Source organism: Penicillium waksmanii (genome assembly GCF_028829765.1).
Source record: "Penicillium waksmanii strain IBT 27052 chromosome Unknown utg000001l:1.0-4852451.0:1.0-4856178.0, whole genome shotgun sequence".
Taxonomy (NCBI): domain Eukaryota; kingdom Fungi; phylum Ascomycota; class Eurotiomycetes; order Eurotiales; family Aspergillaceae; genus Penicillium; species Penicillium waksmanii.
This window is the reverse complement of record NW_026643248.1, coordinates 2,980,219-3,001,463: the sequence shown is the minus strand read 5'-3', so window position 1 is coordinate 3,001,463 and position 21,245 is coordinate 2,980,219. Positions and strand designations below refer to the sequence as shown.

The 21,245-nt window shown below is 49.9% G+C and overlaps 11 protein-coding genes across 11 annotated transcripts; 6 read left to right on the top strand and 5 right to left on the bottom strand.

The window, feature by feature from the left end:
* Positions 1 to 29: 29 nt before the first annotated feature.
* Positions 30 to 1,764, bottom strand: N7481_001097 (cytochrome P450; the record flags this gene model as incomplete). The annotated part of the gene is made up of 4 exons (XM_057260316.1): positions 30 to 149; positions 224 to 1,219; positions 1,303 to 1,499; positions 1,560 to 1,764. The coding sequence occupies 4 exons, from the start codon at positions 1,762 to 1,764 to the stop codon at positions 30 to 32; spliced, it is 1,518 nt and encodes a 505-aa protein (XP_057128148.1).
* A 1,095-nt stretch (positions 1,765 to 2,859) lies between these two features.
* Positions 2,860 to 4,735, top strand: N7481_001096 (fungal specific transcription factor domain-containing protein; the record flags this gene model as incomplete). The annotated part of the gene is given in 5 exon segments (XM_057260315.1): positions 2,860 to 2,885; positions 2,956 to 3,287; positions 3,344 to 4,251; positions 4,306 to 4,574; positions 4,591 to 4,735. The coding sequence occupies 5 exon segments, from the start codon at positions 2,860 to 2,862 to the stop codon at positions 4,733 to 4,735; spliced, it is 1,680 nt and encodes a 559-aa protein (XP_057128147.1).
* A 26-nt stretch (positions 4,736 to 4,761) lies between these two features.
* On the bottom strand, positions 4,762 to 6,126 carry N7481_001095 (uncharacterized protein; the record flags this gene model as incomplete). Its single annotated transcript, XM_057260314.1, has 1 exon — positions 4,762 to 6,126. One exon carries the CDS (start codon positions 6,124 to 6,126, stop codon positions 4,762 to 4,764), a length of 1,365 nt encoding a protein of 454 aa, XP_057128146.1.
* A 1,322-nt stretch (positions 6,127 to 7,448) lies between these two features.
* On the top strand, positions 7,449 to 10,193 carry N7481_001094 (uncharacterized protein; the record flags this gene model as incomplete). The annotated part of the gene is made up of 1 exon (XM_057260313.1): positions 7,449 to 10,193. The coding sequence occupies one exon, from the start codon at positions 7,449 to 7,451 to the stop codon at positions 10,191 to 10,193; it is 2,745 nt and encodes a 914-aa protein (XP_057128145.1).
* Positions 10,194 to 10,341: 148 nt separating this feature from the next.
* Positions 10,342 to 11,662, bottom strand: N7481_001093 (uncharacterized protein; the record flags this gene model as incomplete). The annotated part of the gene is given in 2 exon segments (XM_057260312.1): positions 10,342 to 11,466; positions 11,486 to 11,662. The coding sequence occupies 2 exon segments, from the start codon at positions 11,660 to 11,662 to the stop codon at positions 10,342 to 10,344; spliced, it is 1,302 nt and encodes a 433-aa protein (XP_057128144.1).
* A 330-nt stretch (positions 11,663 to 11,992) lies between these two features.
* On the top strand, positions 11,993 to 12,860 carry N7481_001092 (uncharacterized protein; the record flags this gene model as incomplete). Its single annotated transcript, XM_057260311.1, has 2 exons — positions 11,993 to 12,118; positions 12,186 to 12,860. 2 exons carry the CDS (start codon positions 11,993 to 11,995, stop codon positions 12,858 to 12,860), a joined length of 801 nt encoding a protein of 266 aa, XP_057128143.1.
* A 356-nt stretch (positions 12,861 to 13,216) lies between these two features.
* N7481_001091 (uncharacterized protein) lies at positions 13,217 to 13,698 on the bottom strand (the record flags this gene model as incomplete). The annotated part of the gene is made up of 2 exons (XM_057260310.1): positions 13,217 to 13,551; positions 13,632 to 13,698. The coding sequence occupies 2 exons, from the start codon at positions 13,696 to 13,698 to the stop codon at positions 13,217 to 13,219; spliced, it is 402 nt and encodes a 133-aa protein (XP_057128142.1).
* Positions 13,699 to 14,184: 486 nt separating this feature from the next.
* Positions 14,185 to 15,438, top strand: N7481_001090 (J domain-containing protein; the record flags this gene model as incomplete). The annotated part of the gene is made up of 3 exons (XM_057260309.1): positions 14,185 to 14,452; positions 14,511 to 14,768; positions 14,906 to 15,438. The coding sequence occupies 3 exons, from the start codon at positions 14,185 to 14,187 to the stop codon at positions 15,436 to 15,438; spliced, it is 1,059 nt and encodes a 352-aa protein (XP_057128141.1).
* Positions 15,439 to 15,827: 389 nt separating this feature from the next.
* N7481_001089 (uncharacterized protein) lies at positions 15,828 to 16,104 on the bottom strand (the record flags this gene model as incomplete). The annotated part of the gene is made up of 2 exons (XM_057260308.1): positions 15,828 to 16,000; positions 16,023 to 16,104. 2 exons carry the CDS (start codon positions 16,102 to 16,104, stop codon positions 15,828 to 15,830), a joined length of 255 nt encoding a protein of 84 aa, XP_057128140.1.
* Positions 16,105 to 16,247: 143 nt separating this feature from the next.
* Positions 16,248 to 19,634, top strand: N7481_001088 (ubiquitin-ubiquitin ligase UFD2; the record flags this gene model as incomplete). Its single annotated transcript, XM_057260307.1, has 5 exons — positions 16,248 to 16,912; positions 16,970 to 17,180; positions 17,235 to 19,278; positions 19,331 to 19,480; positions 19,540 to 19,634. 5 exons carry the CDS (start codon positions 16,248 to 16,250, stop codon positions 19,632 to 19,634), a joined length of 3,165 nt encoding a protein of 1,054 aa, XP_057128139.1.
* Positions 19,635 to 19,909: 275 nt separating this feature from the next.
* On the top strand, positions 19,910 to 21,062 carry N7481_001087 (3-oxo-5-alpha-steroid 4-dehydrogenase family protein; the record flags this gene model as incomplete). The annotated part of the gene is made up of 2 exons (XM_057260306.1): positions 19,910 to 20,023; positions 20,091 to 21,062. The coding sequence occupies 2 exons, from the start codon at positions 19,910 to 19,912 to the stop codon at positions 21,060 to 21,062; spliced, it is 1,086 nt and encodes a 361-aa protein (XP_057128138.1).
* Between the last annotated feature and the right edge of the window lie 183 nt (positions 21,063 to 21,245).

Genomic DNA, 21,245 nt, shown 5'->3' with positions numbered 1-21,245 from the left:
CGAAACCTGTCGTATCCGATTAAAGTAAACTAGGGGTTACGCTCTGTAACCTGTGTCCACATATCTGAGATCGCAAAAAGCCCAAGATAATTCTTCACGTCCCAGGGACGCGTCGGGTTGATAAGTGACAAGTCGAAATTTCGGAAGAGCTGCGCGTAATTCAAAATTCATCAGTTTAAAGCACTTTATAGTTTAAAGTTGCCCAGGTGGAAAGGTATCTCACCTCGAATATCAATTTTCCGATCTCTATGTCAGCCACGGTCTTGCCCAAACAATGGTATTTCCCATAACCGAATATAAGCTCATTTGTCCGGACCATATCAGCTAGCTTAGTAGAGTCTGATTCAAACCATCGCTCGGGCCTGAAAACCTTGGCATCTTTGCCATATATCCTTTCGCTATGGTGCATAGCGTATGCTGAATACCCTATACAAGCACCGTCGGGCAGGAATACACTCTTCCCATCAACAACAACAGTATCACCACCAGGTGGGACATCACGCGAGAAAATATTTGCCACGGGTGGCCAAACTCGGAGAGCTTCGCGGATAACTGCCTGCAGATAGGGAAGCTGTTTAATTTGACCAGTAGTAATGATGCCCTCGATCGGTACAAGTCCATTGCTGACAGAATCGTCTATCTCACGCTGTAGTTTGTGATAGACACGTGGGTTGGTCATGATGTGCAGGAGAGATCCACGAATGGCACCCGCCGTTGTATCAGAACCAGCGAGGATTTGCTCTAGGGCCTCGCTGCGAAGTTCATCCCCCGAGAGACCGTGACGTATGAAAGATGCCAGCATGTCGGATCGCTTATCGGTCTTACTCGCAGCACGCCCATCGACAATTTGAAAACAGGCAGTCATCATCTTTCCAAACCCGTTTTTATCTTTGGGTGAGGCAGCCACATATTTACCGATGAATGGTGCCTGAGTGAGCCAACTGAAGCCCATGGCGAGGGCGGTATTTCCGATAGCGAGACCCTCTTCCAGCGATGATAGGTAGTTATCCACGTCTCGATCGCTCTCCAGCATACCGAAATTACTACCGAGGCCAACACTGCTAATGACATCGAGAGTGAAGTACTGGACCTTCTTTGCCAAGTCCATGGGTACCGTATCGTTGTCAGTTGAGACATATTTGGCCCGGATAAGGTCTAGAAAATCCTGGACTCGCTCATCGATAGCTCCCTCAAGCTGGAGATTCTCCCTTCCCGAATACTGCACAGTAGAATCTGTCAGCATGGTGCTGTTTCGTTCAAATGGTGAGATGGAACCTCGGAAAGATGAACAGGCTATCATACCCCTGGAGCCATCTGCTTCCTTCGTCGGTCGTGCTTGGCATTGTCCGTCTGAGTGAAAACATTGTCTTTGCGATGTTCAATTCGCGCGGCAGCATAATACCAATCGGAGCGTTTGTAGCCAGGCTTATTGTTGACATGCATCCAAACCTCCGGGTCGGACGTAATCAGCACTCGAGGTGCAACACGGGCGATAGGGCCTATCTCGTATTCAGAATATTATCCATCGAAGTGAACTCTTCCCAGGAGAGAAAGCATACCATGTTTATTATTGACTTCGGCATACCATTCGTGGCAGTTGTGCCGAAGCAGTGCCAGACTATGAGGCCAGTTCGAGATCCCAGTCCAGCGGGGACCCTGAAACTGGCGCAGTTTGGCATAACTCGCAATCGTCTTGACGATCCAGAGGATCATCAAGCCACAGAACAGCGTGACAGCTGGACTGAAGAATGTGACTAAACCCATATCGTAATAAATATCAGCGCGGCTGCAGTGGATGAATCGTTTATCCCCCTATTCAGGGATTCTGGAGTTCACGCTTGGTATAAAGGGGGGGATGAGAACTTGAATTCCTAGCGCGATTGAGAACGGGTTCCTTTGAAATTGACACTCTGTAATTGGACCTTGGAGGACATGACGAGTGATAGACGACCCCGCCAGAGCGGTACTGGTACTTTTGCTCATAGCGGGGTTGGCTGAATCTCCGTGCAGAATGTGTGGTGCAATTGATCCTGTTTGGATTCTGGCTGCATGCAGCTTAAAGTAAATATTCTGCGGGTCAATAGATCCTACCAATGAGCAGTGACTTCCAAGGATTACTAGTATTGGTGGGTTCTCGCGCTAATATCAAAGTCCAAGGTCTAATGTTCAAATGCGTCGATTCTCCTTGAGAATATTATTCCAAGATTGACAAGTGCTATTACGAGACTAGTACGAGACTAGTATTAACGCACATCTCAACTGACAGCTCTAGAGACTTCAAGCTCTGCTGTCCTTTTCAGGGACTTTCCAAGGTTCAAGACTGGAGGTTCAAGTTTTTAACTTATTTTTTTGAATTTCGGGCTTCTCCATTTGCAAGGTTCGAGAATCAGACCTGGAAACCACCTGGGCAAGAGGGCAATAGTACTATATAGTATTTCCGAATTGATCTTGGCAAGGCAACTTGGTACCGTTCACTAGATCTGCATCAGTAAAATTTTAGTGGCCACTCGACCTTCTAGGCTTTCTATATGCCATTCTAGATTGTGATCTGAAACAGCCAGTGATGTCTATACTCGTACTCCGTACTCCGTACACGTTCTTTATTCGCGGATAGCCCCACCGCGGTTAAACGCGGAAGCCCGGGAATGCGGGGCCGGGTAGCCCCCGGATGCGACGGTGAACCGAGATATAATTGAGTAATATGATCTCAATTTATTGTGATCAGGTGGGGTCTGCAAGGGACTAAGTTTCCTCGTGATCCTCAGATAAGAAACAGAAAAAAAAATTCATTGAAATTGAAACAACTTCGCACTACACGTAGTATTGCATATCGCACTTTAGTATCACCAGGTCGATTCAATGGCAACACATAGACGAGTTCCGAGGTGAGTCTGGTGCGGTTTCTTTTGTCTCTGTTTTTTTTTCACTATTGTTTACTCAAGATTTTTCAACCAGTGCCTCCCCCACCCCCGACAAGGTGTTCCTCGAAGCGTGCGATGTGTACTTTCAACACTGTCACAATAAACCATATGGCTTCTTCAGCGCGAAACTCTTCAAACTAAAGGTCTCGCAAAACAAAATTCCTTTACACCTTCGCTTGGCTTTAATCGCTTGTGCCACTCGTTATTCATCTCGATCACAATGGAAAGAGAGAAAACAAAGCACGATCGATGGGTACGCGCGGGGTGCCTGGGAGCTTATCATGTCGTCACCCGATGGCCTAGATGGCAATGAAGATGTCTCGTTGATTCAAACTCTGGCAATTCTTGGGGTTATCGATGCGACTGGTTAGTAGAAACAGCTACAGGGATAAACTTGCAATTCATGCTGACCGTTTCTCAAGCTGGCCGACGGAGAGGCGCATGGGTCAAGATTGGAATGGCCGTTCGAATCAGCCAAGATTTGAATATGATGGCGGAACCTTGCTCTCAACTGTCTGTTTTAGAGCAAGATGAGCGAAGGAATCTCTTCTGGTCACTTTACCTCCTCGATCGGTTTGTGTGCTGCTCATTCGACCGACCACCCGCGATCAAGGACTCAGACTGTCTTCTCAATCTTCCTACCAACCATGGCTCATCAAAATCAGCAACGCCTCTTACATTACGCCAGCTTCGTTCTCAGAGTTCCCACGATATGTCCCACCAATCCGGAATGTTTGGTATCAGTATCGGTCTTGCTTCTGTATTGGGACGCGCAGTGAAATGTATGATGACCAAGACGCCAAACTCCCACTCACCATGGCAGAATGATTCGGAGTTCTCGGCTATATACTCAGATCTTGAAAACCTCAAGGAGCTGGCCGTTAGGAATTCCCCTGTGCTAGCGGAGCCAGGCCAGCCTCGCTCACAAAGCGATATGCAAGATACCGACCGCGAGCAAACGGCGCACATGGTCTTATCGCACACTGTTTACCACCTTGCACATTGCATCCTGAGCCACCCGTTCCTGCTAGCTCTGAAGTTACAGAGTTTCCAATATTCTGAGATTCCGCCGGCTTGGCTAGAAGAGACGCGAGCAACATGTCTTGTACATGCCGGATCGTTAGTCACAGTCCTAGTTGAAGCAAAGGCAGCCGGATATATGCCTGTTCCATCGGTTTATAGTTATTGCATTCTGCTTGCGAGCACTATACACGCATTTTATCTTTATAGTGACAGCTCGGCAATAAGTGCAAGCTCGGCTGAGTATCTACGCACTGCCCTGGACTACCTGGGCGAAATTTCCGAGCTCTGGGGTAATGCCCAGATGATGGTCAGTATTTCTTCGACACTCTCAAATGTCGATGTCAATTAACCCTTTTTATAGGCAAATGCCTTGAAGTCTTTCATTATCCAATGCTCACGATACAGCGATATTCTCCTCTGCCACAAGCCACGTCTCCATGAACTTACCCAAACGGAAACCACCATATTGACAGCAGTCGTGGACTACTGGACTATGATGGATCCGCGGAATCCAGTGTTTGATTTGGCGCCATTCAATGCAGACAATTTTCCCGATTTTTCCGATACAGAATTCGGCTACCTAACACCGCCAACGTCATCTGCGCTTGGGGGGGATCTCTTCGACTGGTGGTGGTTCAGACTACAGCATAAATAAGGAGGGCCATTCCATTGACCCCGACATCCTACTTCAATACCCTGTTTCAATGATGTCTCCTATTCCATCAGAAGATAGCGGCTCTCCTCGATGGGACTGGGACCATGAGCTTGACTCTTTTACGGAAAGAAAATGATGGTTTCTCAACATCTGTCACGTTATTTAACAGTTTCTTTCTGTTCCTCGACCTTTGCCACGTATCTCTCTCTGCCGATGAATCTTCTTTTTGTCCTGGTAGCTATTCTGCCAGTCGGTGTTATGCGGGATCAAACCCCATGCGACAAGACATCTATCCTGCTCTTCTGTCAGGTCTAGCCAGGCATAAAGATCCTGACGTCGCTCTTGAATAGGCTCTGGCTTGCCAGCCGGCGATAGACTTTCGACGTCGATGAAGGTCTTTGGTTTGCTCCCCGTCCCATTGAGGCGCTCTTTCTGCACATTTGCGTTCTGGTCACGAGCAAATTTCTGCTCATCTTGCGCCCACACGCTCCAATCCTCTGGGTATGAGGATATTGTGGCTTTCAATCTTGAGGTCACCCAGCAGGTCAAAGTCTCATCCTCCTCTTTTCCCCGCGCAAAGCGGCTCCGCAAGGCTCTCCATATCTTCGACTTCGAGTCTTCAGAGCCGACCTTGTAAGCTGTGAGGACTGTTGCAACGATGATGAGCACGACGGAGCAAATCTGTGTTGGCAGCTCTGCCATGCCGATACTAATCACATGCACGGCGAACGCAACCCAACCGATTGCTCGGCAGGTCAAATAGAAAAAGGGATTCGGGATGCGAGGATTTGTGGTGAATATCGCCTTGATGAGATAATTTGGGGCAACAAGTGTGAGAATCTTCGAGTCATCTGTCACCATAAGAACCTTTGCCTCATGGCAGTCCTTTGGCTCAACAGGAGGGTCTCTCGTCTCTGTACTTGAACCCGTTCGCTGCCAGGCCTCGAATTGCTGGAGGGCCCCTTCGTACTTGGACATTTTGGCCTGGGCTTCCTTTTCAGCCATTTCGATATTTGCATCGATACCAGCTTGATTCTGATGTACCTGTCCACATCTCACAACGACAGATATAATCATAGAGACGACATTTGCGAGCCCCCACCAGTCAGCCGAAAGTACGGTCAAGGCGAGAAGCATTCCATGTATTGGTAAACTGATCAAAGTGAAACCACAAAGGAATTTGGTCCATCGAAAAGGGCGATCTGCCACTTCCCAGGTCACTTTGCTTCGAACTTTGCATAAATCCTGTGCTCGAATCCAACGTGAGACCCATCCAGCCAATTCAGTAGTCAAAATTCCTGCCGAAATATTGTAGAGAATGAAGCCGGTCTTCTTTTCTGTAAACCGATCTCCAGCTACTACAAAAGCGCCGAGTAATGGTAAATAGTCAAAATACTCGCTGGGCATTAAACGACCAATGTTACGGTCCATCTCCTCTGCCCCGAGAAGAGTAACGAGACCGAGGGCATCAATCCGTAGCCCTGTGCCCTTGGCCCAGGAATTGAGGCTTTCGTGCCACGGATACATTTAGCATAGGAAAATGAGAGGCGGCTATTCTGCTCGTCAGATGAAGGTGGCACCAAGTCGAATCTGATCAGACGTGGGCGAGGCTCACACCCTCAGGCACGCTGCTTACTGCGTACTAGTATTGTTAGGAGCCGCAGACATTACGCAGCCCGAACAAGGATCAAAACACTCCGAGGGACAAAATGATTTGTACTCCGTAAACGCAAAATTGAAAGGGAAAAAAAGAGCCGTATTCTTGATCATAAAAATTGCTTTCTTTTTCATCCCAACCTTTTGGACCCCAAGGCAAGTTCAGTTTGTGGCTGCTTACCCGTAGATGCGTCCACGACAAGGCGACCCTGTGATAGGCGATCACAACCTGAAAAAAAGCAACGATGAAATCTCGACTCGATAAAAAAATGCTCACGGGACGGCACCTCTTACCGTTGCTGGTCTAGACAGGGACCATCTTTTCCCGTAAGTGGTTTGGTCATCCAGAGGGGTGGAAATTGCGCCCCGCTCCTCTGCAGCGACGACACGACTACTCCGTAGTTTAGGGTTGACACCAACACAGTTGTCAATGCTTAGCCCCGATGATTCTACCAGTGAGGTCCAATGGAGGATCTGGATGCCGGGCCGCAACTCAAGACTAATGCATCATAGACTTTTCAGAAATAGGAAAGGGCCGGCTTGTTGAGTCAACTTCCAGCCGATACGAGGTTCGCTCAATTCATGACACATGTTATTGGTCAACACGCTCCCTCCTTGTCCCTTTATTCTTCACAGCCACAGTGAAAAGGATGATATTTGAGAACGCCGTATTTCTTCCAGGTCCAAGACCCTGTCTGCTTCAGCTAGTACAGGGTTCCTTGGGGGGAGGTTCTGCGCAATTTGGGACCCGCAAAGCTAATCCCGCGCTAGCGTGGCTGACACAACCCCCTAAGGAAGGGTTACTCCGTATTCAGTTCGAGATATTGGGGCCAAACTAAAAGAGGAGCAGAACATGCGGCCCAAGCATACCCTCGAAGCGCCTGGGGACGACAATCCAGACCTTGGATTGGCGGGTCTACCACGCGACCTGTTTGACAGATGCACTCTTAGCACAGTATGCTAGTCAGAATCGTGCTTACGGTACGGAGTAGGTGCATACAACATTGGACATTGCGGCTCTGACGCCCCTGAAATTCCAATTCCAGGGATTACAAATATTTGCTGAAGAATAAAATAACATAAGCTCCCTCGTGGCCCCGCACGGCCGGTCGAGGTAAGATTAAATCATCGCTGCTTTTTTCTGAGTATGCCCAGCTTGGCTTGTTTTACAGGCTGAAACTTCATTTGCCAGTATGGGCTCTTCTCATTCCTCTGTGGAAAGTGAAAAGCATGAAAGGGATGTATGGAGGTCTCATTTGGAGCACCAATATGACGGGAAACACCACCGAACGGCGGGGGTTCGATTTCAGCGCCCCAAGCTGGACTCGGACGCGATTGAAGAGCGAATGAATGAGCTTCAACACGGAAATCGAGGACAAAAGAAGCGACGATATCTCAATATCCTCGGTGAAAACGACCACGAGAAATACCCAGATCTCGATACCTATTACAGCACAACGAAAGAGATACCCCGCCGACTGATTGTCCAAGCCACCCCCGATGCCCAAAAAGATACTCGAGCGCGTCACTGGGGCCACAGTACTATCAAAGGAAACAAACCGTTTGTTGTTTGGCTTTCTGAGCTTTGTTTGAACCCCTTTCGATTTGACAAATATGACGGCGGTTTTGTGGATGAGGATGATGAAAAGGCTGAGGAGATCCGGTGGAAGAAAATGAGCCCTGCGCGGAGAATCTTTCAGACCACTGTACACTGGATTGCCTCGACAGTACTCACCCTGCTGCTTGCCTGGATCATCCAAGTCATGCTGTCAGTTCAAGTTGTCACTGCACCTTGGAGCGACTCAGGTGCAGCCGGCTCTTATGATGATTATGATAATGTTCATTGGGAATGGCCCCACCACGCTGTCAATATCCTAGACCAGTCGCCGAACAACAAGAAGCCACAATCTACAATCACCAAACTGATGATCCCCCGGCGCTTGGTGGTCAAAGACAAATCCACCGGCAGGTGGGTTGTGAAGATGACGGACGAGCTTCGTGACAAGCACACTGGCATGCTTCAGCCATACGTCTTCCTCAGTTTTTCTCGGGCCAATTTCCTAGGGATTGATGACACAAGATTGAGACCATTTTTTTATCGGGTCGCAGAAGCAGTTCTGGAACACGAAAACGCACGTCGAGACGAAAGGGATCCCCCAATGGAAGCTTTCTGGCTTGACATGGACTGTGTCGCATCGGATCCTCTAGTCAAGGACAAAGATGGAAATATGGTAAACCCAATCATGCATGCCGACTCGGAAAAGACAAAGGACATCAATTCTATTTGCGATGCCGTACGATGCGCAAAACGGGTCTATGTCGTTCTACCCGACGATCGCCCGGAAGACAAGCTGATTTGGGGCAGACGTATCTGGACTTTGCCTGAAGTCTTGCTCGCAGCCGATAAGATCCGATATTGCATTTCTCCAGTCGAGGCCATGCACGGAAATGGTGTTATCCGAATCAACAATGTCTTGTTAACCGACATGTATAACAGCTTCTGGGCAGGCCATCCATCTCGCTCCCACTTGGCTGGTGACGAGAAATGGGATACCCATGAAGATGCAATCACACACCTTGTCAACCACTATACGAACCGAACCAAGCTGAGCGAGCTGCAGCTGTTTACCTTTGCCATTCAGGCTTTGGCCCAACTGACTTCTGGCAAAGACACCCGGGGTGAGAGTACCGTGGAGCTAGCATATGCCGCCATGGGACTGCTAGCTTATCGGCTCACTCCTGACGATAACGAAGATGTGTTTCAAGCTGTCGCACGACTGTCTCTTGTCAACGACAGCAATCGCCTGCTTGAACGTTTGCTCTGCTTGTGGCCAAACTATGGCGAAAATGAGCAGAATCCCGAAGCCAAAGCGAAGTATGCTGTCGCGAGCAGTGATACTCTGCTGCGGAACATTGCGGATCCTGATCAATATGCCACTCACCTATGGGATATAGATCCGATGTGCGATGTAGTTGGAATTGGAAATGACAAGTTCACGCCCACTGTCATAACTGATCGCTGTCGGGGCATTCCCATTCGGTGGAAGGATTTTCCCAGAATGCGATATGCCCAGGACCTGACCAGCTTTCGGGCAACTCTAGCACAAACCGTCGTTTTTGCAGGCGTGTGGTTCTTCGTCACCGGATTCGGACTCTTCTCCTCGGCTATATCATTAGCAATGGCGAACAACGTCAATACCACCGACAAAACCACCAGTATCAACATCGGTTCTTATCTTTTTGGAATGGCGATATTTGTTGGCGTCGGATGGGCGATATCCTGGTTCAGCCCACTAGCAGTGCGCCAGCTTTGCAACGGCGGGTCCTCCGGTGTTTCCTGTCATCTGATAGGGTTCGAAGGCACAATGACACTCCGAAAAATTGAGAAGGCGATATATGGCAATTACAATGCTCGGCTTTCTTACTCTGCATCTTCTTCGATCTTCTCCAAGGACCTGCGACATGGGACGCTTCGAATGGGAATCGAGCGCCCCGATGAGAATGGAGCCCCCGAAGGGCCAAAACATTGGAAACAGCAGAGAGTGAAGCACAATATCCCCGACTCGCATCGCCTATTCACCATTGTGGATACGGGTGATTTGACCGTCACAGTGATTGCTGCTCAGAGGCCACCTGTGGTTGCTTTGATTGCCGGTCGCGAGGGTGGCATGTTGCGGTCTCTGTTGTGTAGTTGGCGCTTCGAAACAAATTGTCTGTATCGCGAGTGTGTCATCCGTATGCGGAGCTCGCTGGAGGAACAGGCTACTCCCAATGACTGGCTTAAAATCAGTCTGGCCAGCCAAAGCGATGTCAATCAGACCCGGTCACTCTACCAACCGAAGAGTCAGCCTCCGCCTCCTGTTGCTAGTTCCATTCCTCCTTCAGCTCTCCCGGTTCCTCCTCGGAAAATCCCCGTTGTCGGCCAGACCAGTGTTTGAGTCACTGCAATCCTTCATGATGTTGCTCAGCATCGTTTCAGTTAAGACCAAAGTGTTTTTCCTCTCAATTTCTAAAGAGATTGACCATGTCTGAATACAATTGTACCAATTTAGGCTAGGGTGGAGTGGGTATGGACCTGTATGGAATCTAATATAATGTTGTCTGTGCGACAACACTCTCTGGTATATCAACACTTTCTAAAATAGTAGGATCTTGATCGAAAATTCCAGTCTCGACAAATTGTTTCATCGCCCCCAGGACACTCCTCTCAATGACGAGAGTTGACGGATCCTGAGGCTCAACGACCTTCAACATGCGTGAGAGGTAGCATAGCGCATATGTCAAAGTTGTCACACTCGTAATTCGACTCAGGAAAGCAGGCATATATGTCGGTTGTACAGCCGGTTCCCCACTGTGCCCATCAATATTCAAGCCACGCACGAGGCTCTCTCTAGTTGCGTCATCGAGGCAATTCCACGCATCTTCGAAAAGCTTTGCCTTTTCCAGGGTGTTCGCATTTCCCATGCAGAATATCCGCATCAAGGCGCGATCACTCGAGGACTCCTGCACGCAGAGGGGCCGGAAGCCCTGATCATGAAGAAACTGTGCCCGCCGAATGAGAATGAGATCATATCCACCGCGAATGTCCAAACTTCCTGAAATAACACCCTGGCAGGCGTCATAGACGTTTTGATAAGATTGAAAGATCGGTTGAGTGAGCTTCTTGGCGCACGTCCAGTCCATGTGGCCTGCTGCTCCAGCAATATCTAATAGTTGCTCCATGAATCGGAGCTGAAAGCTGCGAGGGCTGCACCTCATTTTCAGGAGACCCGTGAGGCAGACGGGAACATTCTCCGCTTGTGCTAGTTGGCCAAAGTTGAAAGTCGCGCCGAGTTCAATTGCGCGCACGATATCTTCTCTGTCTCGGCAAGGCAGTCTTTCGAGAGACCGGATGAGACCAGCACTACATGCTTTGAGAAGAACTGCGTCATGGTTGATATGCGAAATGTTTTCGCCGGTCGATTCTTCATAATCCAACGCCAATTGCGGGTCTTTCCCCAGATCGTTGATGACAATGGACATGATTAGCGCGTATAGGGTATTCGAATCACTGATCGTCTGCGTATAGAAGCCTTGAATCCAGTCGAACGATTCTTTTGTTAGTTGGATTTCCGATGGTTGCGACGACACAAAGGCTTCGTATTGCTCCAGATGGATCCAACGCAGAGAGAGAATCCCCACCAGGGTTCTATTGACCTCATCGTAGTTCTCCTTGTAAAGGATGTATGACGGAGATGGGGAATCGGGGGGGGCACCACCCATCGCGAATCGAATAAGCCCGTTTTAAACGGTCAATATCCGCCGAGAAATCCTGGTAGACTAGTTGCAGCAAGTCATTTTGTGGGATCGCGAATAGTGCATCTGGATCGGCGCATGCTTCTCGAAGCGAGGAATACTGGTTCTCCATCCGAGGTGAATTGTTTAGAAATGGTGTCTCTTTGTGTTGTCCACTGGCACTGGCATGGATATAAGCGAACAGGTGTGCACAGCCACGTAGGAGTATAGTCGAGTCTCAGCCGCAGCTGGGATTGCTGCGGTCAATGCGATCATTGGAAGGAAAAGTGTGGAGAAAGTCAAGTTTCATGCCGAAGTTGGGGAGACCCTGACCTTCTCTGGTAACCCTGGGGGGAGGTATTGTGGCGGGGCTTATCTCTTATCACCATCACCATCAACATCCCATCAACATTGCCTCAAGGTGCCTCGGGTTGATTCATCCCATTTCCCGCGTCAAAACTCCATGGCTTCCTTTCAAGCCCTGCGCATGCAGTACAGCTCACTGCTAAATCAATTCGCATCGTCCTCAAAGGATTTCGCAGTGCTGAGCAGCGTCCCCGAACGCTCTCCGCCAGCAAAGACTCTCTTTGTGCTAGACTCGTCTTTCAATCCCCCCGACTCGCGCCCACCTCCGCATAGCCAGCTCCGCCCTACAGGAACATCTCGACCCTAGATCGCGCCTCCTTCTCCTACTCGCGACTCAAAATGCTGATAAGCCCTCCAAACCAGCCTCTTTTGAGGACCGACTCGCCATGATGGACCTGTTCGCGCACGACTTGCGCTCCCACTTAGCGACGAGCTTCCCCGAGGGGTTTCGCTCCAATGAAGATCTCCCAGCAATTGATATCTGCGTCACCAAGAAGCCTTACTTTGTTGATAAGGCGACGGCAATTGAGGCATCCGATTGCTATTCCGGTGCTCTTGAACAGATCCATCTCACGGGCTACGATACCCTGATCCGCATCTTTAATACGAAATACTACCCACCCGAACACACATTACAACCATTAGCCGCGTTATTTTCAAAGCATCGCTTACGCGTGACAATGCGACCAAGTGACGAATGGGGCAGTAGAGAGGACCAAGAAGAGTTTGTTCGCGCACTTGCTCGTGGTGATCGAGAGGCCGAAGGCGGACCGAGGGAATGGGCGCAGAAGATCCAACTTGTCGAAGGTAGAAAGCCTGGTGATCCATCTGTCAGCTCTACTCGTGCGCGAGATGCGATTCATAGTGCTGTTGAGGACCTGGAATGGTTGGTCCCAGAAAAGGTACGTCAGTATCTTCTGGCGGAGAAGCCGTATACTAGAGACAGCCCAAGCACGAGGATTTAGTGATTCTGCTATGAGCAATAATATATTTGGGAATCCACAACTTCCAAGGTCGGTGCTACTCTTAATATTACTACGCTATTATTACGGAAATCACTGGCACTCTTCATGGGCCTTTCGGAGGGGGAATGAATCCGTTTCATGTCACGTTGGTTCGGCATGTCCAGGTGTCCGCGAGTAAAGCTTTGGAATATGTTACAGATATACATGACGACCTCAATTTCCACTCTCAACGACGCCGATTTTTGACTCCTCCCAGTTATGCCGCTCGGCCATTTTCAATTACATATCGTACAATCGTGAGACACAGCACAAGCATTTTGAGACAAGTGCCCACCCCCAGCCGACTCTCCTCCAGCTCACTTTGAGGACTCTTCCTCCTGATCCTGCTTTCCAAGGGTGTACGCCAGTCCTCCTGCGATCATGTTGACCAAGCAAAGACCCATGGTGGCTCCACGCACGATACCGCGAGTTCCGAACTTCTTTGTGATGGGCTGTTTCCGTCGGCTCGCGAGTAGCAGGTACAGGCCAGACCATGCTGCGCCAATTCCGGCACTCTCTGTCTTGAACCCTGAAAGGTTTGCATAGCTAGTGAAAAGAAGGACCGGCGGGAAGAGCATAGGGAAGAATTGGTAGGGCCGCGCATGTTGCGCAAAGATGAGGGAAGCAAGGACGGTTGGTGGGAAGGAGTTTTCTGGAGAGATAAATCAGTATATTGAGGAAACCTTTGGGTATACTCGATTGGAAGCTTCAGATATATATATGTCAACTTACCACCCCAGGCGCGAAAGCGCTGGACCAGCGACTGCTTGGCCTCTTCAATGGTGGAGTCCTTGGACATGGTGAGCTTGGTTGGTGGTGTGTGGTTGAAAGGCCCAGCAAGTTGCGATGTGCCTCGGAGGTTTATGTGATGTGAGTCAAAGACCCAGGCCTAAGTTTTAATCTGGCAAGCTGAGTGGAAAGAGGTGGTTGTTGCTGAGTGGGAGTGCCGAGCAGAGCAGAGAGAGCAGAGATAGGGTGGGTGAGTGAGTGTATACCGCGGCGCATTGGACGTTCCGGTTGCTTGGCAAAGACACCTAAGACGATGCTTTTCCCTCCGCCACCCCCCACGCCCGCTTTCCATTTCATCGAAACCGACCTCTCGATTATTTAGGTCGCGTTTACTCCTGCCCGACTATCCTTGTCGGTTCTATTTGGGGAATTGGAAATCCCCCCCTACTCCGCGGTTCCACGCCACCCATTTCCGCCTTTGCGCCCTCTCTCCTCCCCTCGTTCTCTCGCCCGCAACGGCCTCACTCCGTGTCACTCTCTTTCAACATCGATCGCCATGTCATCTGCCAAGGCGTCAGGATCCGACGCGAATGGTGGCGCGCGATCGCACGAGCACAACCAGGGCAACCAAGACCGCAAGTACACAGTCGAGCAGAAGGCGGCCGTTCTCCGAATTCGAAAATGCGGAGCCACGGATTTCTACGAGATCTTGTCCGTTGAACGGTCGGCGACAGACAGTCAGATCAAGAAGGCATACCGGAAACAGTCTTTGTTGACACATCCCGACAAGAACGGCTACGATGGGTCCGATGAGGCCTTCAAGAGTGAGTGGTTACCCCGACCGAACTGACCATGTTTGCCTGTCTAACACTTTCTTTGCAGTGGTGTCGCGCGCCTTCCAGATCCTTTCGGACGAAGATAAAAAGTCTCGCTATGATAAGTTTGGAGGGGACCCCGATAGCAGATTTAACCCCGGCCCGAGTGCCTCCAGCGGCGCCTCGCCTTTCAGTGGATTCAGCGGTGGTGGATTCCCGCGATCAGGAGGACGTGGCCCAGGTTTTGAGGAAGAAATATCACCTGAAGAGTTGTTCAATCGATTCTTCAGCGGTGGATTTGGAGGAATGGGTGGTGGCGGCTTTGGTACGAAATCCCCAGAATGCGTTGAGCCGTTTGGCACCATGTTCGAACCGTTTGATACTCCCTTTCGGGATGGTCTACTTTCAAAGACATCATGATTGCTGTTGTTACTAATATGAAGACTAACTTCGCCCTTCTAGGTGGTCCTGGTTTTGTGTTCAACATGAACGGAGGCCCCGGATTCCGTGTACACCAATTTGGAGGCGCCCCCCGTCGCAGACCTGCTGCCAACGCCGCTGGACAGACACAAGGCAACATGGACGGCTGGACTCTGCTCCGCCAGCTCGCCCCTCTTCTCATTCTCTTCGTTCTCCCTCTTCTCTCCTCGCTCTTCTCCTCCTCACCCGCAGCTACACCATCCTACCGATTCGACAACGCGAAACCGCCACACACAATGGGCCGCACCACACCCAACCTGAACCTTAATTATTTTGTGAATCCGCTGGAAGTGGATGACTTCAGCGCGCGGAGATTCAAGCAACTGGACAAACAAGTCGAGACCGACCACGTGAGAACTCTCCGGTTTGAATGCGAGAATGAAGTGAATCAACGGGAACGCAAGATCCAAGATGCCCAGGGCTGGTTCTTCCCGGACATTGAGAAGATGAAGGAGGCTCGAGCAATGGAGCTTCCGAATTGTCGACGATTTGAGAAGTTGAGAGGGAGATACTGAGCCGGCGGGCGGATAATTGGAATTGCATCGACCATTCTGTTCTCTTTGCAGCGGAAATGTCAATAGCACATGCGCGATAGGCGGCGTCTTTGGGTTTTCTTTTCTTTTCCTACAATCCACTTGTGTACATTGTCTCTTTGAAATGCATTGGGTGTCTCTACAGAGAAACCATCTCAGTGTTGATCTTGCTTGTGCTGGTATACTCGTACCCAGCGATCTTCTTGACGAAGATGGGAGTCCTATGAGTATTTGATTAATGAGAATAAGAAATATAATATGCTGGCAGTGTATAAATATACAAATATTCACAAGTTAGCCCTTAATGTAAGCCCAAAGGTCGTAAATGGAGAAGTATACAAAACTCCTCAAGCGATGCCGAGCCTGCTTAGTCAAAGGCGATGTGAGCGAATCTCGGCGACCACCACCGAATCTCCAGCGTCCCCTCGCATCGTCTCCTCAAACCACTCTCGCTTGGATTTGATTTTCAGGTCCTCTGCGCCATTTGTTTTGTTCTTATCCCTATTTGGCGTCGCCCTGTCATTCGTGCCGTCCGTTGTTTGGTCTAATAAATGTGGCGGGTCTACCACGATCCTCATCTGCCTCAAAGCTGCGCCTTTCACACATCCCCGCACCAAGCAGTCGCACCAGCTTGACCTTAACTCTCATTGCGGTGGATCATTCTGATATTCGCTATGTCAGACTCACTCTCCGATGCGGATAAGGTTAGTCGATCCCTAGCCTATGTCACTTCCGACCTCGCTTCCTTCCTGTTTCTCGTTTCTCCGCGGTGGCTGACTTGAGATATCACAATGTGCTCCAGATCCGCAACAAGCGTCTCGCAAAGCTTTCAAATCCCAACCCGGCCCCTGCTTCTGGCGACGGCGCGGCGGACTCGCCGCCGGGCTCTTCTCATGCATCTCCCGCCCACTCTCCGTTGCGGGCAACTCAGCCGTCCCCCCCAGTTCCCGAGCGCCTCTTCTTCAGCTGCACAGACACCAAAACACCCAGATGGAAAGCGCATAAAGATTACGCCCGCTGTTTCCCCAGATGATACTCCGGAACGACCGCGATCTACCGCACCCTCGAACGCCGGTACTCCCCCGCCCGCCAAAATAGAAACCATTGAAACTTTCGAAGACCGGACCTTGGGCGCTGTCTTCAGGTTGACCCTGAAAGAGGAAGGGCAGTACCAACGGGTCTATCTCCCTGGACTCAGAAGTGAGCTGCAGGATGAGGGTAAGGAGCTGCGCATCGAAACAGCAATGCTTGACCAGGCCCTTCTGGAGGCGGCATCAAAAGCAGAGGGCCAAGGCCCACTCAATTATCTCCTACCGTGCTGGAAGCGTATTACGAAGCTTCAAAAGCAATTCAAGCGAACACGAGACGACGACCCGAAATTTCAAGTTCTTTGCGAAGCGAGGCGACTATGTATGAGTTACTGCATGTTCGCAATGACTATGCCGGAGATGTTTGGGTAAGCATCATCGCCTGGTCACCTTGAAATTCTTGAAACTGACATCTAAATTCCCAGGATGGACACTCCAGAGCGGTCACCATTGGCGTCGCACTTATTATTGGACCCTGAGGATGACAAGGGCGTGGACCTGGATTTCATAGGCGAGGCCGTTAGGAGATTTGACGAGGACGAGAGCATCAAGCCGGCTTTCATAGCCGCAGTCGAGGAATTGAGTGTGGAGCTCTCGAACAAGGACGTTAATGATGATTACAAGCCATACGCTATTGTTTGTCGACCACTTTCGCCTCTATCGAACACTGCCAGCTGACAAAATATTCAGGCCCTTCGGAACCTCGTTCGTCAACCCGCTATAGCGGCTGCAATCACAGAGTCTTCCATCTTCAACCACTCGACAGACCCGGCCCAATTCGAGAAGGTTACACTTCTGGGACCCTGGTTCCGCTTATCACCACTCCAGGGCAAAGTCACCATGTCATATTTCTCCAATCCCAAAAGCCGGGATCAAGCATATATTCTGAACGCACAGCGATCACTCCGGATGACGCAACAGTTACTTAGCTCTGATTTGCTCGATGTTATTAATCACATTATCCGTGCTTCGAAAGAGGCTCGCGAGCGGGTTCTTGATTGGTTCGCGGCTGCTCTGAATATCAATCACAAGCGAAGGGCCATGCAAGTTGATCCAGAGACCGTCTCCTCAGATGGGTTCATGTTCAACATCACCACATGCCTTGATCAGCTCTGCGAGCCATTCATGGATGCCAACTTCACCAAGATCGATAGAATTGATGCCGAGTACCTCCACCGGGACTCAAGGGTAGACATGCGGGAGGAGACCAAGATTAACGCCGATCAACATGCCTCCGACGCCTTCTATGCCAAGAAGGCAGATGGTACATCTAACTTCATTACCGAAGTTTTCTTCCTAACAGTTGCTGCCCATCACTACGGCAGCGAATCATTGACCGAGAAACTGGAACAGCTGGAAAAAGACCTTCGTCACATGGAGTCATCCATCACCAAGTTTGAACTTGAGCGGCATCGGTATTCAGGCAACCCTGGCCAATTGCGCATGTACGAACAAGCTCTCAAGCGATACAAGGATAAGTATGATCTTGGACTGGCCTTGAAGTACAGTCTGCAGGGTGTTCTTTTCGACGACCAGTGGCAGGCTCGCTCGATGCTGTTCATGCGATACGTCACCGTTTGGCTGCTGAGACTCGTATCCGGCACCAATTTCCCCAAACAGTCCATCAAGTTGCCGCTTCCTGTGGAACAGCCCGAGATCTTCAAATGCCTCCCGGAGTATTTTCTAGAGGACATCGTCAGCAACTTCAAATTCATCATGTGGTGTATGCCTCAAATTATCACCGCCACCCAGGGAGATGAATTGGTCATTCTTTGCATTACCCTTCTTGAAAGCTCGGCCTACATCAAGAACCCTTACCTCAAGGCTGGTCTCGTCTCAATTATGTTCCGCGGCACCTGGAGTCGCCCTGGTGGTGCCCGGGGTGTGCTGGTGGATCTGCTGAACTCTCTTGGATTTGCCAACGAGTATCTTTTGCATGCCGTCATGAAGTTTTATATTGAGGCTGAGCACACTGGCACACATACACAGTTCTTCGACAAGTTCAATATTCGTTATGAGATCTTCCAGATCATCAAGTGCATCTGGCCTAATACCCTCTATCGAGAAAAGCTCTCCAATCAGGCCAGCCAAAACCTTGACTTCTTCGTCCAGTTTGTCAACATGCTTCTTAATGATGTGACGTACGTACTTGACGAGTCATTCGGTGCCTTCAAGACCATTCACAGCACCCAGACGGAGCTAAACAGGGATGGAAGCACAATGGACCAAGCCACCCGCCAACAGCGAGAGGAAAATTTGGCCACCGCGCAACGGAGCGCCAAGTCATACATGCAGTTGACGAATGAGACTGTAGCGATGCTGAAGCTCTTCACCGAGGCTCTGGCAGACTCATTTACAATGCCCGAAATCGTTCAACGCTTGGCCGATATGCTTGATTATAACCTCGACGCCATGGTCGGACCCAAAAGCTCCACCCTGCGTGTTGACAACCTCTCAGAATATGGATTTAACCCCCGAGCACTACTCAGCGAGATCACCGATGTGTATCTCAATCTGATGGCAAAACAGAACTTCATTGTTGCTGTCGCTCGGGACGGCCGGTCCTACAAGCCTGCCAATTTCGAAAAGGCGGCCGAGATTATGCGAAAGTGGTCGCTGAAGGGAGAAGATGAGATGCACCGCTGGGGTCAATTACAGCAGAAGGTTCAAGTAGCCAAGGCAGAGGATGACCAGGCGGAGGAAGATCTCGGCGAGATCCCTGACGATTTCCTGGGTAAGTTGGCACCGTATTCAATGTCTGATGGGAATTTACTAATTTTCTTTAGATCCTCTCATGTATACCCTGATGGAAGACCCAGTTATCCTGCCCAACTCGCGGACATCAATCGATCGTTCTACCATCCGCTCGCACTTGCTCAGTGACCCTCACGATCCGTTCAACCGTGTGCCACTAAAGATGGAGGATGTTATACCCGGTAAGATTCACTATGTCTACCCAACTTCATCTACTCTGCGCCCATCTAACATTTTCTAGATACTGAGCTCAAGGCCAAGATCGATGCATTCATCAACGAGCGTAGAGGTATAAGCAGGGCTGCGAAAGAAGAGATGGACACGAGGGCAGATTAAAGATTAAGCAGAGCAGCATGAAAACCCTCCAATTCATTCTCTCCTTTTCGAAGTTGAATCTGCGTATAGTTAAGTTCCACTAGAATGCAGCCTGCAGGGATTGTCGAACTCTTTGCAACTGCCGAAATGCATGCCAAAGCTTATCCCTGACCGCCTACCACATCGGGTCTTTATTGTTACATCACCGGACCACCTTCTCTCGATCCTTCATTAAAAGTCGTACTCCCTGCCGTATTTCTCCCCCTTGACACTCTTCAAAAATATATTCGTATATCATGGGCGCAGCCCTCTCAACCGCCCAGGCCATTCTGCCTGAAATGGCAGAGTTCTATCCCGTCTCTCCAGTGGGTTATCACTTCGCTCTCACGGTCTTTCAATACTTCCCAGTGGTATGTAAATAAAGGCAATCCCGAAAAAACAGTCCTCGAGAGCCCTTCAGCTAAACCCCCTTCCTAGGTCTGCATCATACCATGGATGATTTCATGGCACCCAGCAGGCAAAACCTCCATACAAAACTCCATTTTCAACATGCCCGGTCGCATCGGATGGTTCCTGATGGAGATTGCCGGTCCCCTTAACTTGATCTACAACCTCGGCATCTCAGCATCGCCATCATTCTCTGAGCTTCCTGCGGCTAACCAGCTAGTGGCGGCACTCTACTGCATCCATTATGCTAACCGCGCTGTCATTTCGCCCTTTTTCTCGGCGCCGAGCATGTCGCCCATGCACCTGTTCGTCGTGTCCATTGCAGTCTTGTTCAACTGGTTCAACTCAGCTTGTCTAATTGGCTGGATTCGTGGCCATGAGATTTTCATTCCAGGATTCGTGACCAATGGAGCGGAGACATTTCACTCTTCTTCTTCGTCTTCGTGGATAGCGGCGCTGCCTTTCCTCGGAACGGCGCTATTTGCTGTTGGGATGGCTGGCAATATCTACTCCGAGACCTCTCTTTTCCGCATGAGACGATCCAAGGTCGAGCAAAGTTTCGCAAAGAAGTTGGACTCCGGCCCACCTGCTTCTGCAAATTGTGGTAACAAGTACAACAAAGTCTACGTGATTCCTCCCACGCAGGGAATCTTCTGCTCCATTCTGTACCCGCATTACGTCTTCGAGTGGCTCGAGTGGACGGGGTTTGCCATTGCTGGACTTGCAGTTTATCCTCTTTCTGCGTCCACCAAGCTTAGCAGTGCTGCTGCTGCCACCACCGTTTCACCCCCGTTTATGTTAGCCCCTTGGTTGATACCGTTTGCCTCTGTGACGGATCGATTCGGACTACCGCTACCTTTGCCAGCGATTGTGTTTCTCATCAACGCAGTTGCTAATATGCTGCCTCATGCACGATGGGGACGGAAGTGGTATGTTGACAAGTTCGGCGAGAAACAGGTTGCTGGAAGAGGAGCTGTTGTGCCCTGGTGCTCTTGGATGTGAGGAATTACCTTGCATCTCATGGGGTATGGGGTTCCCATCCTAGTACGTGGAATCATGGTTCATAGGAGTTCATTCAATGCGAAATTAGCGCATTCTACTACATGGCAGCTGCAATAGTAATAGTAATAATGGATGAGATCACTCATTCATGCATTCAAATTTCAATTAGGTCGTAGGGCCAAC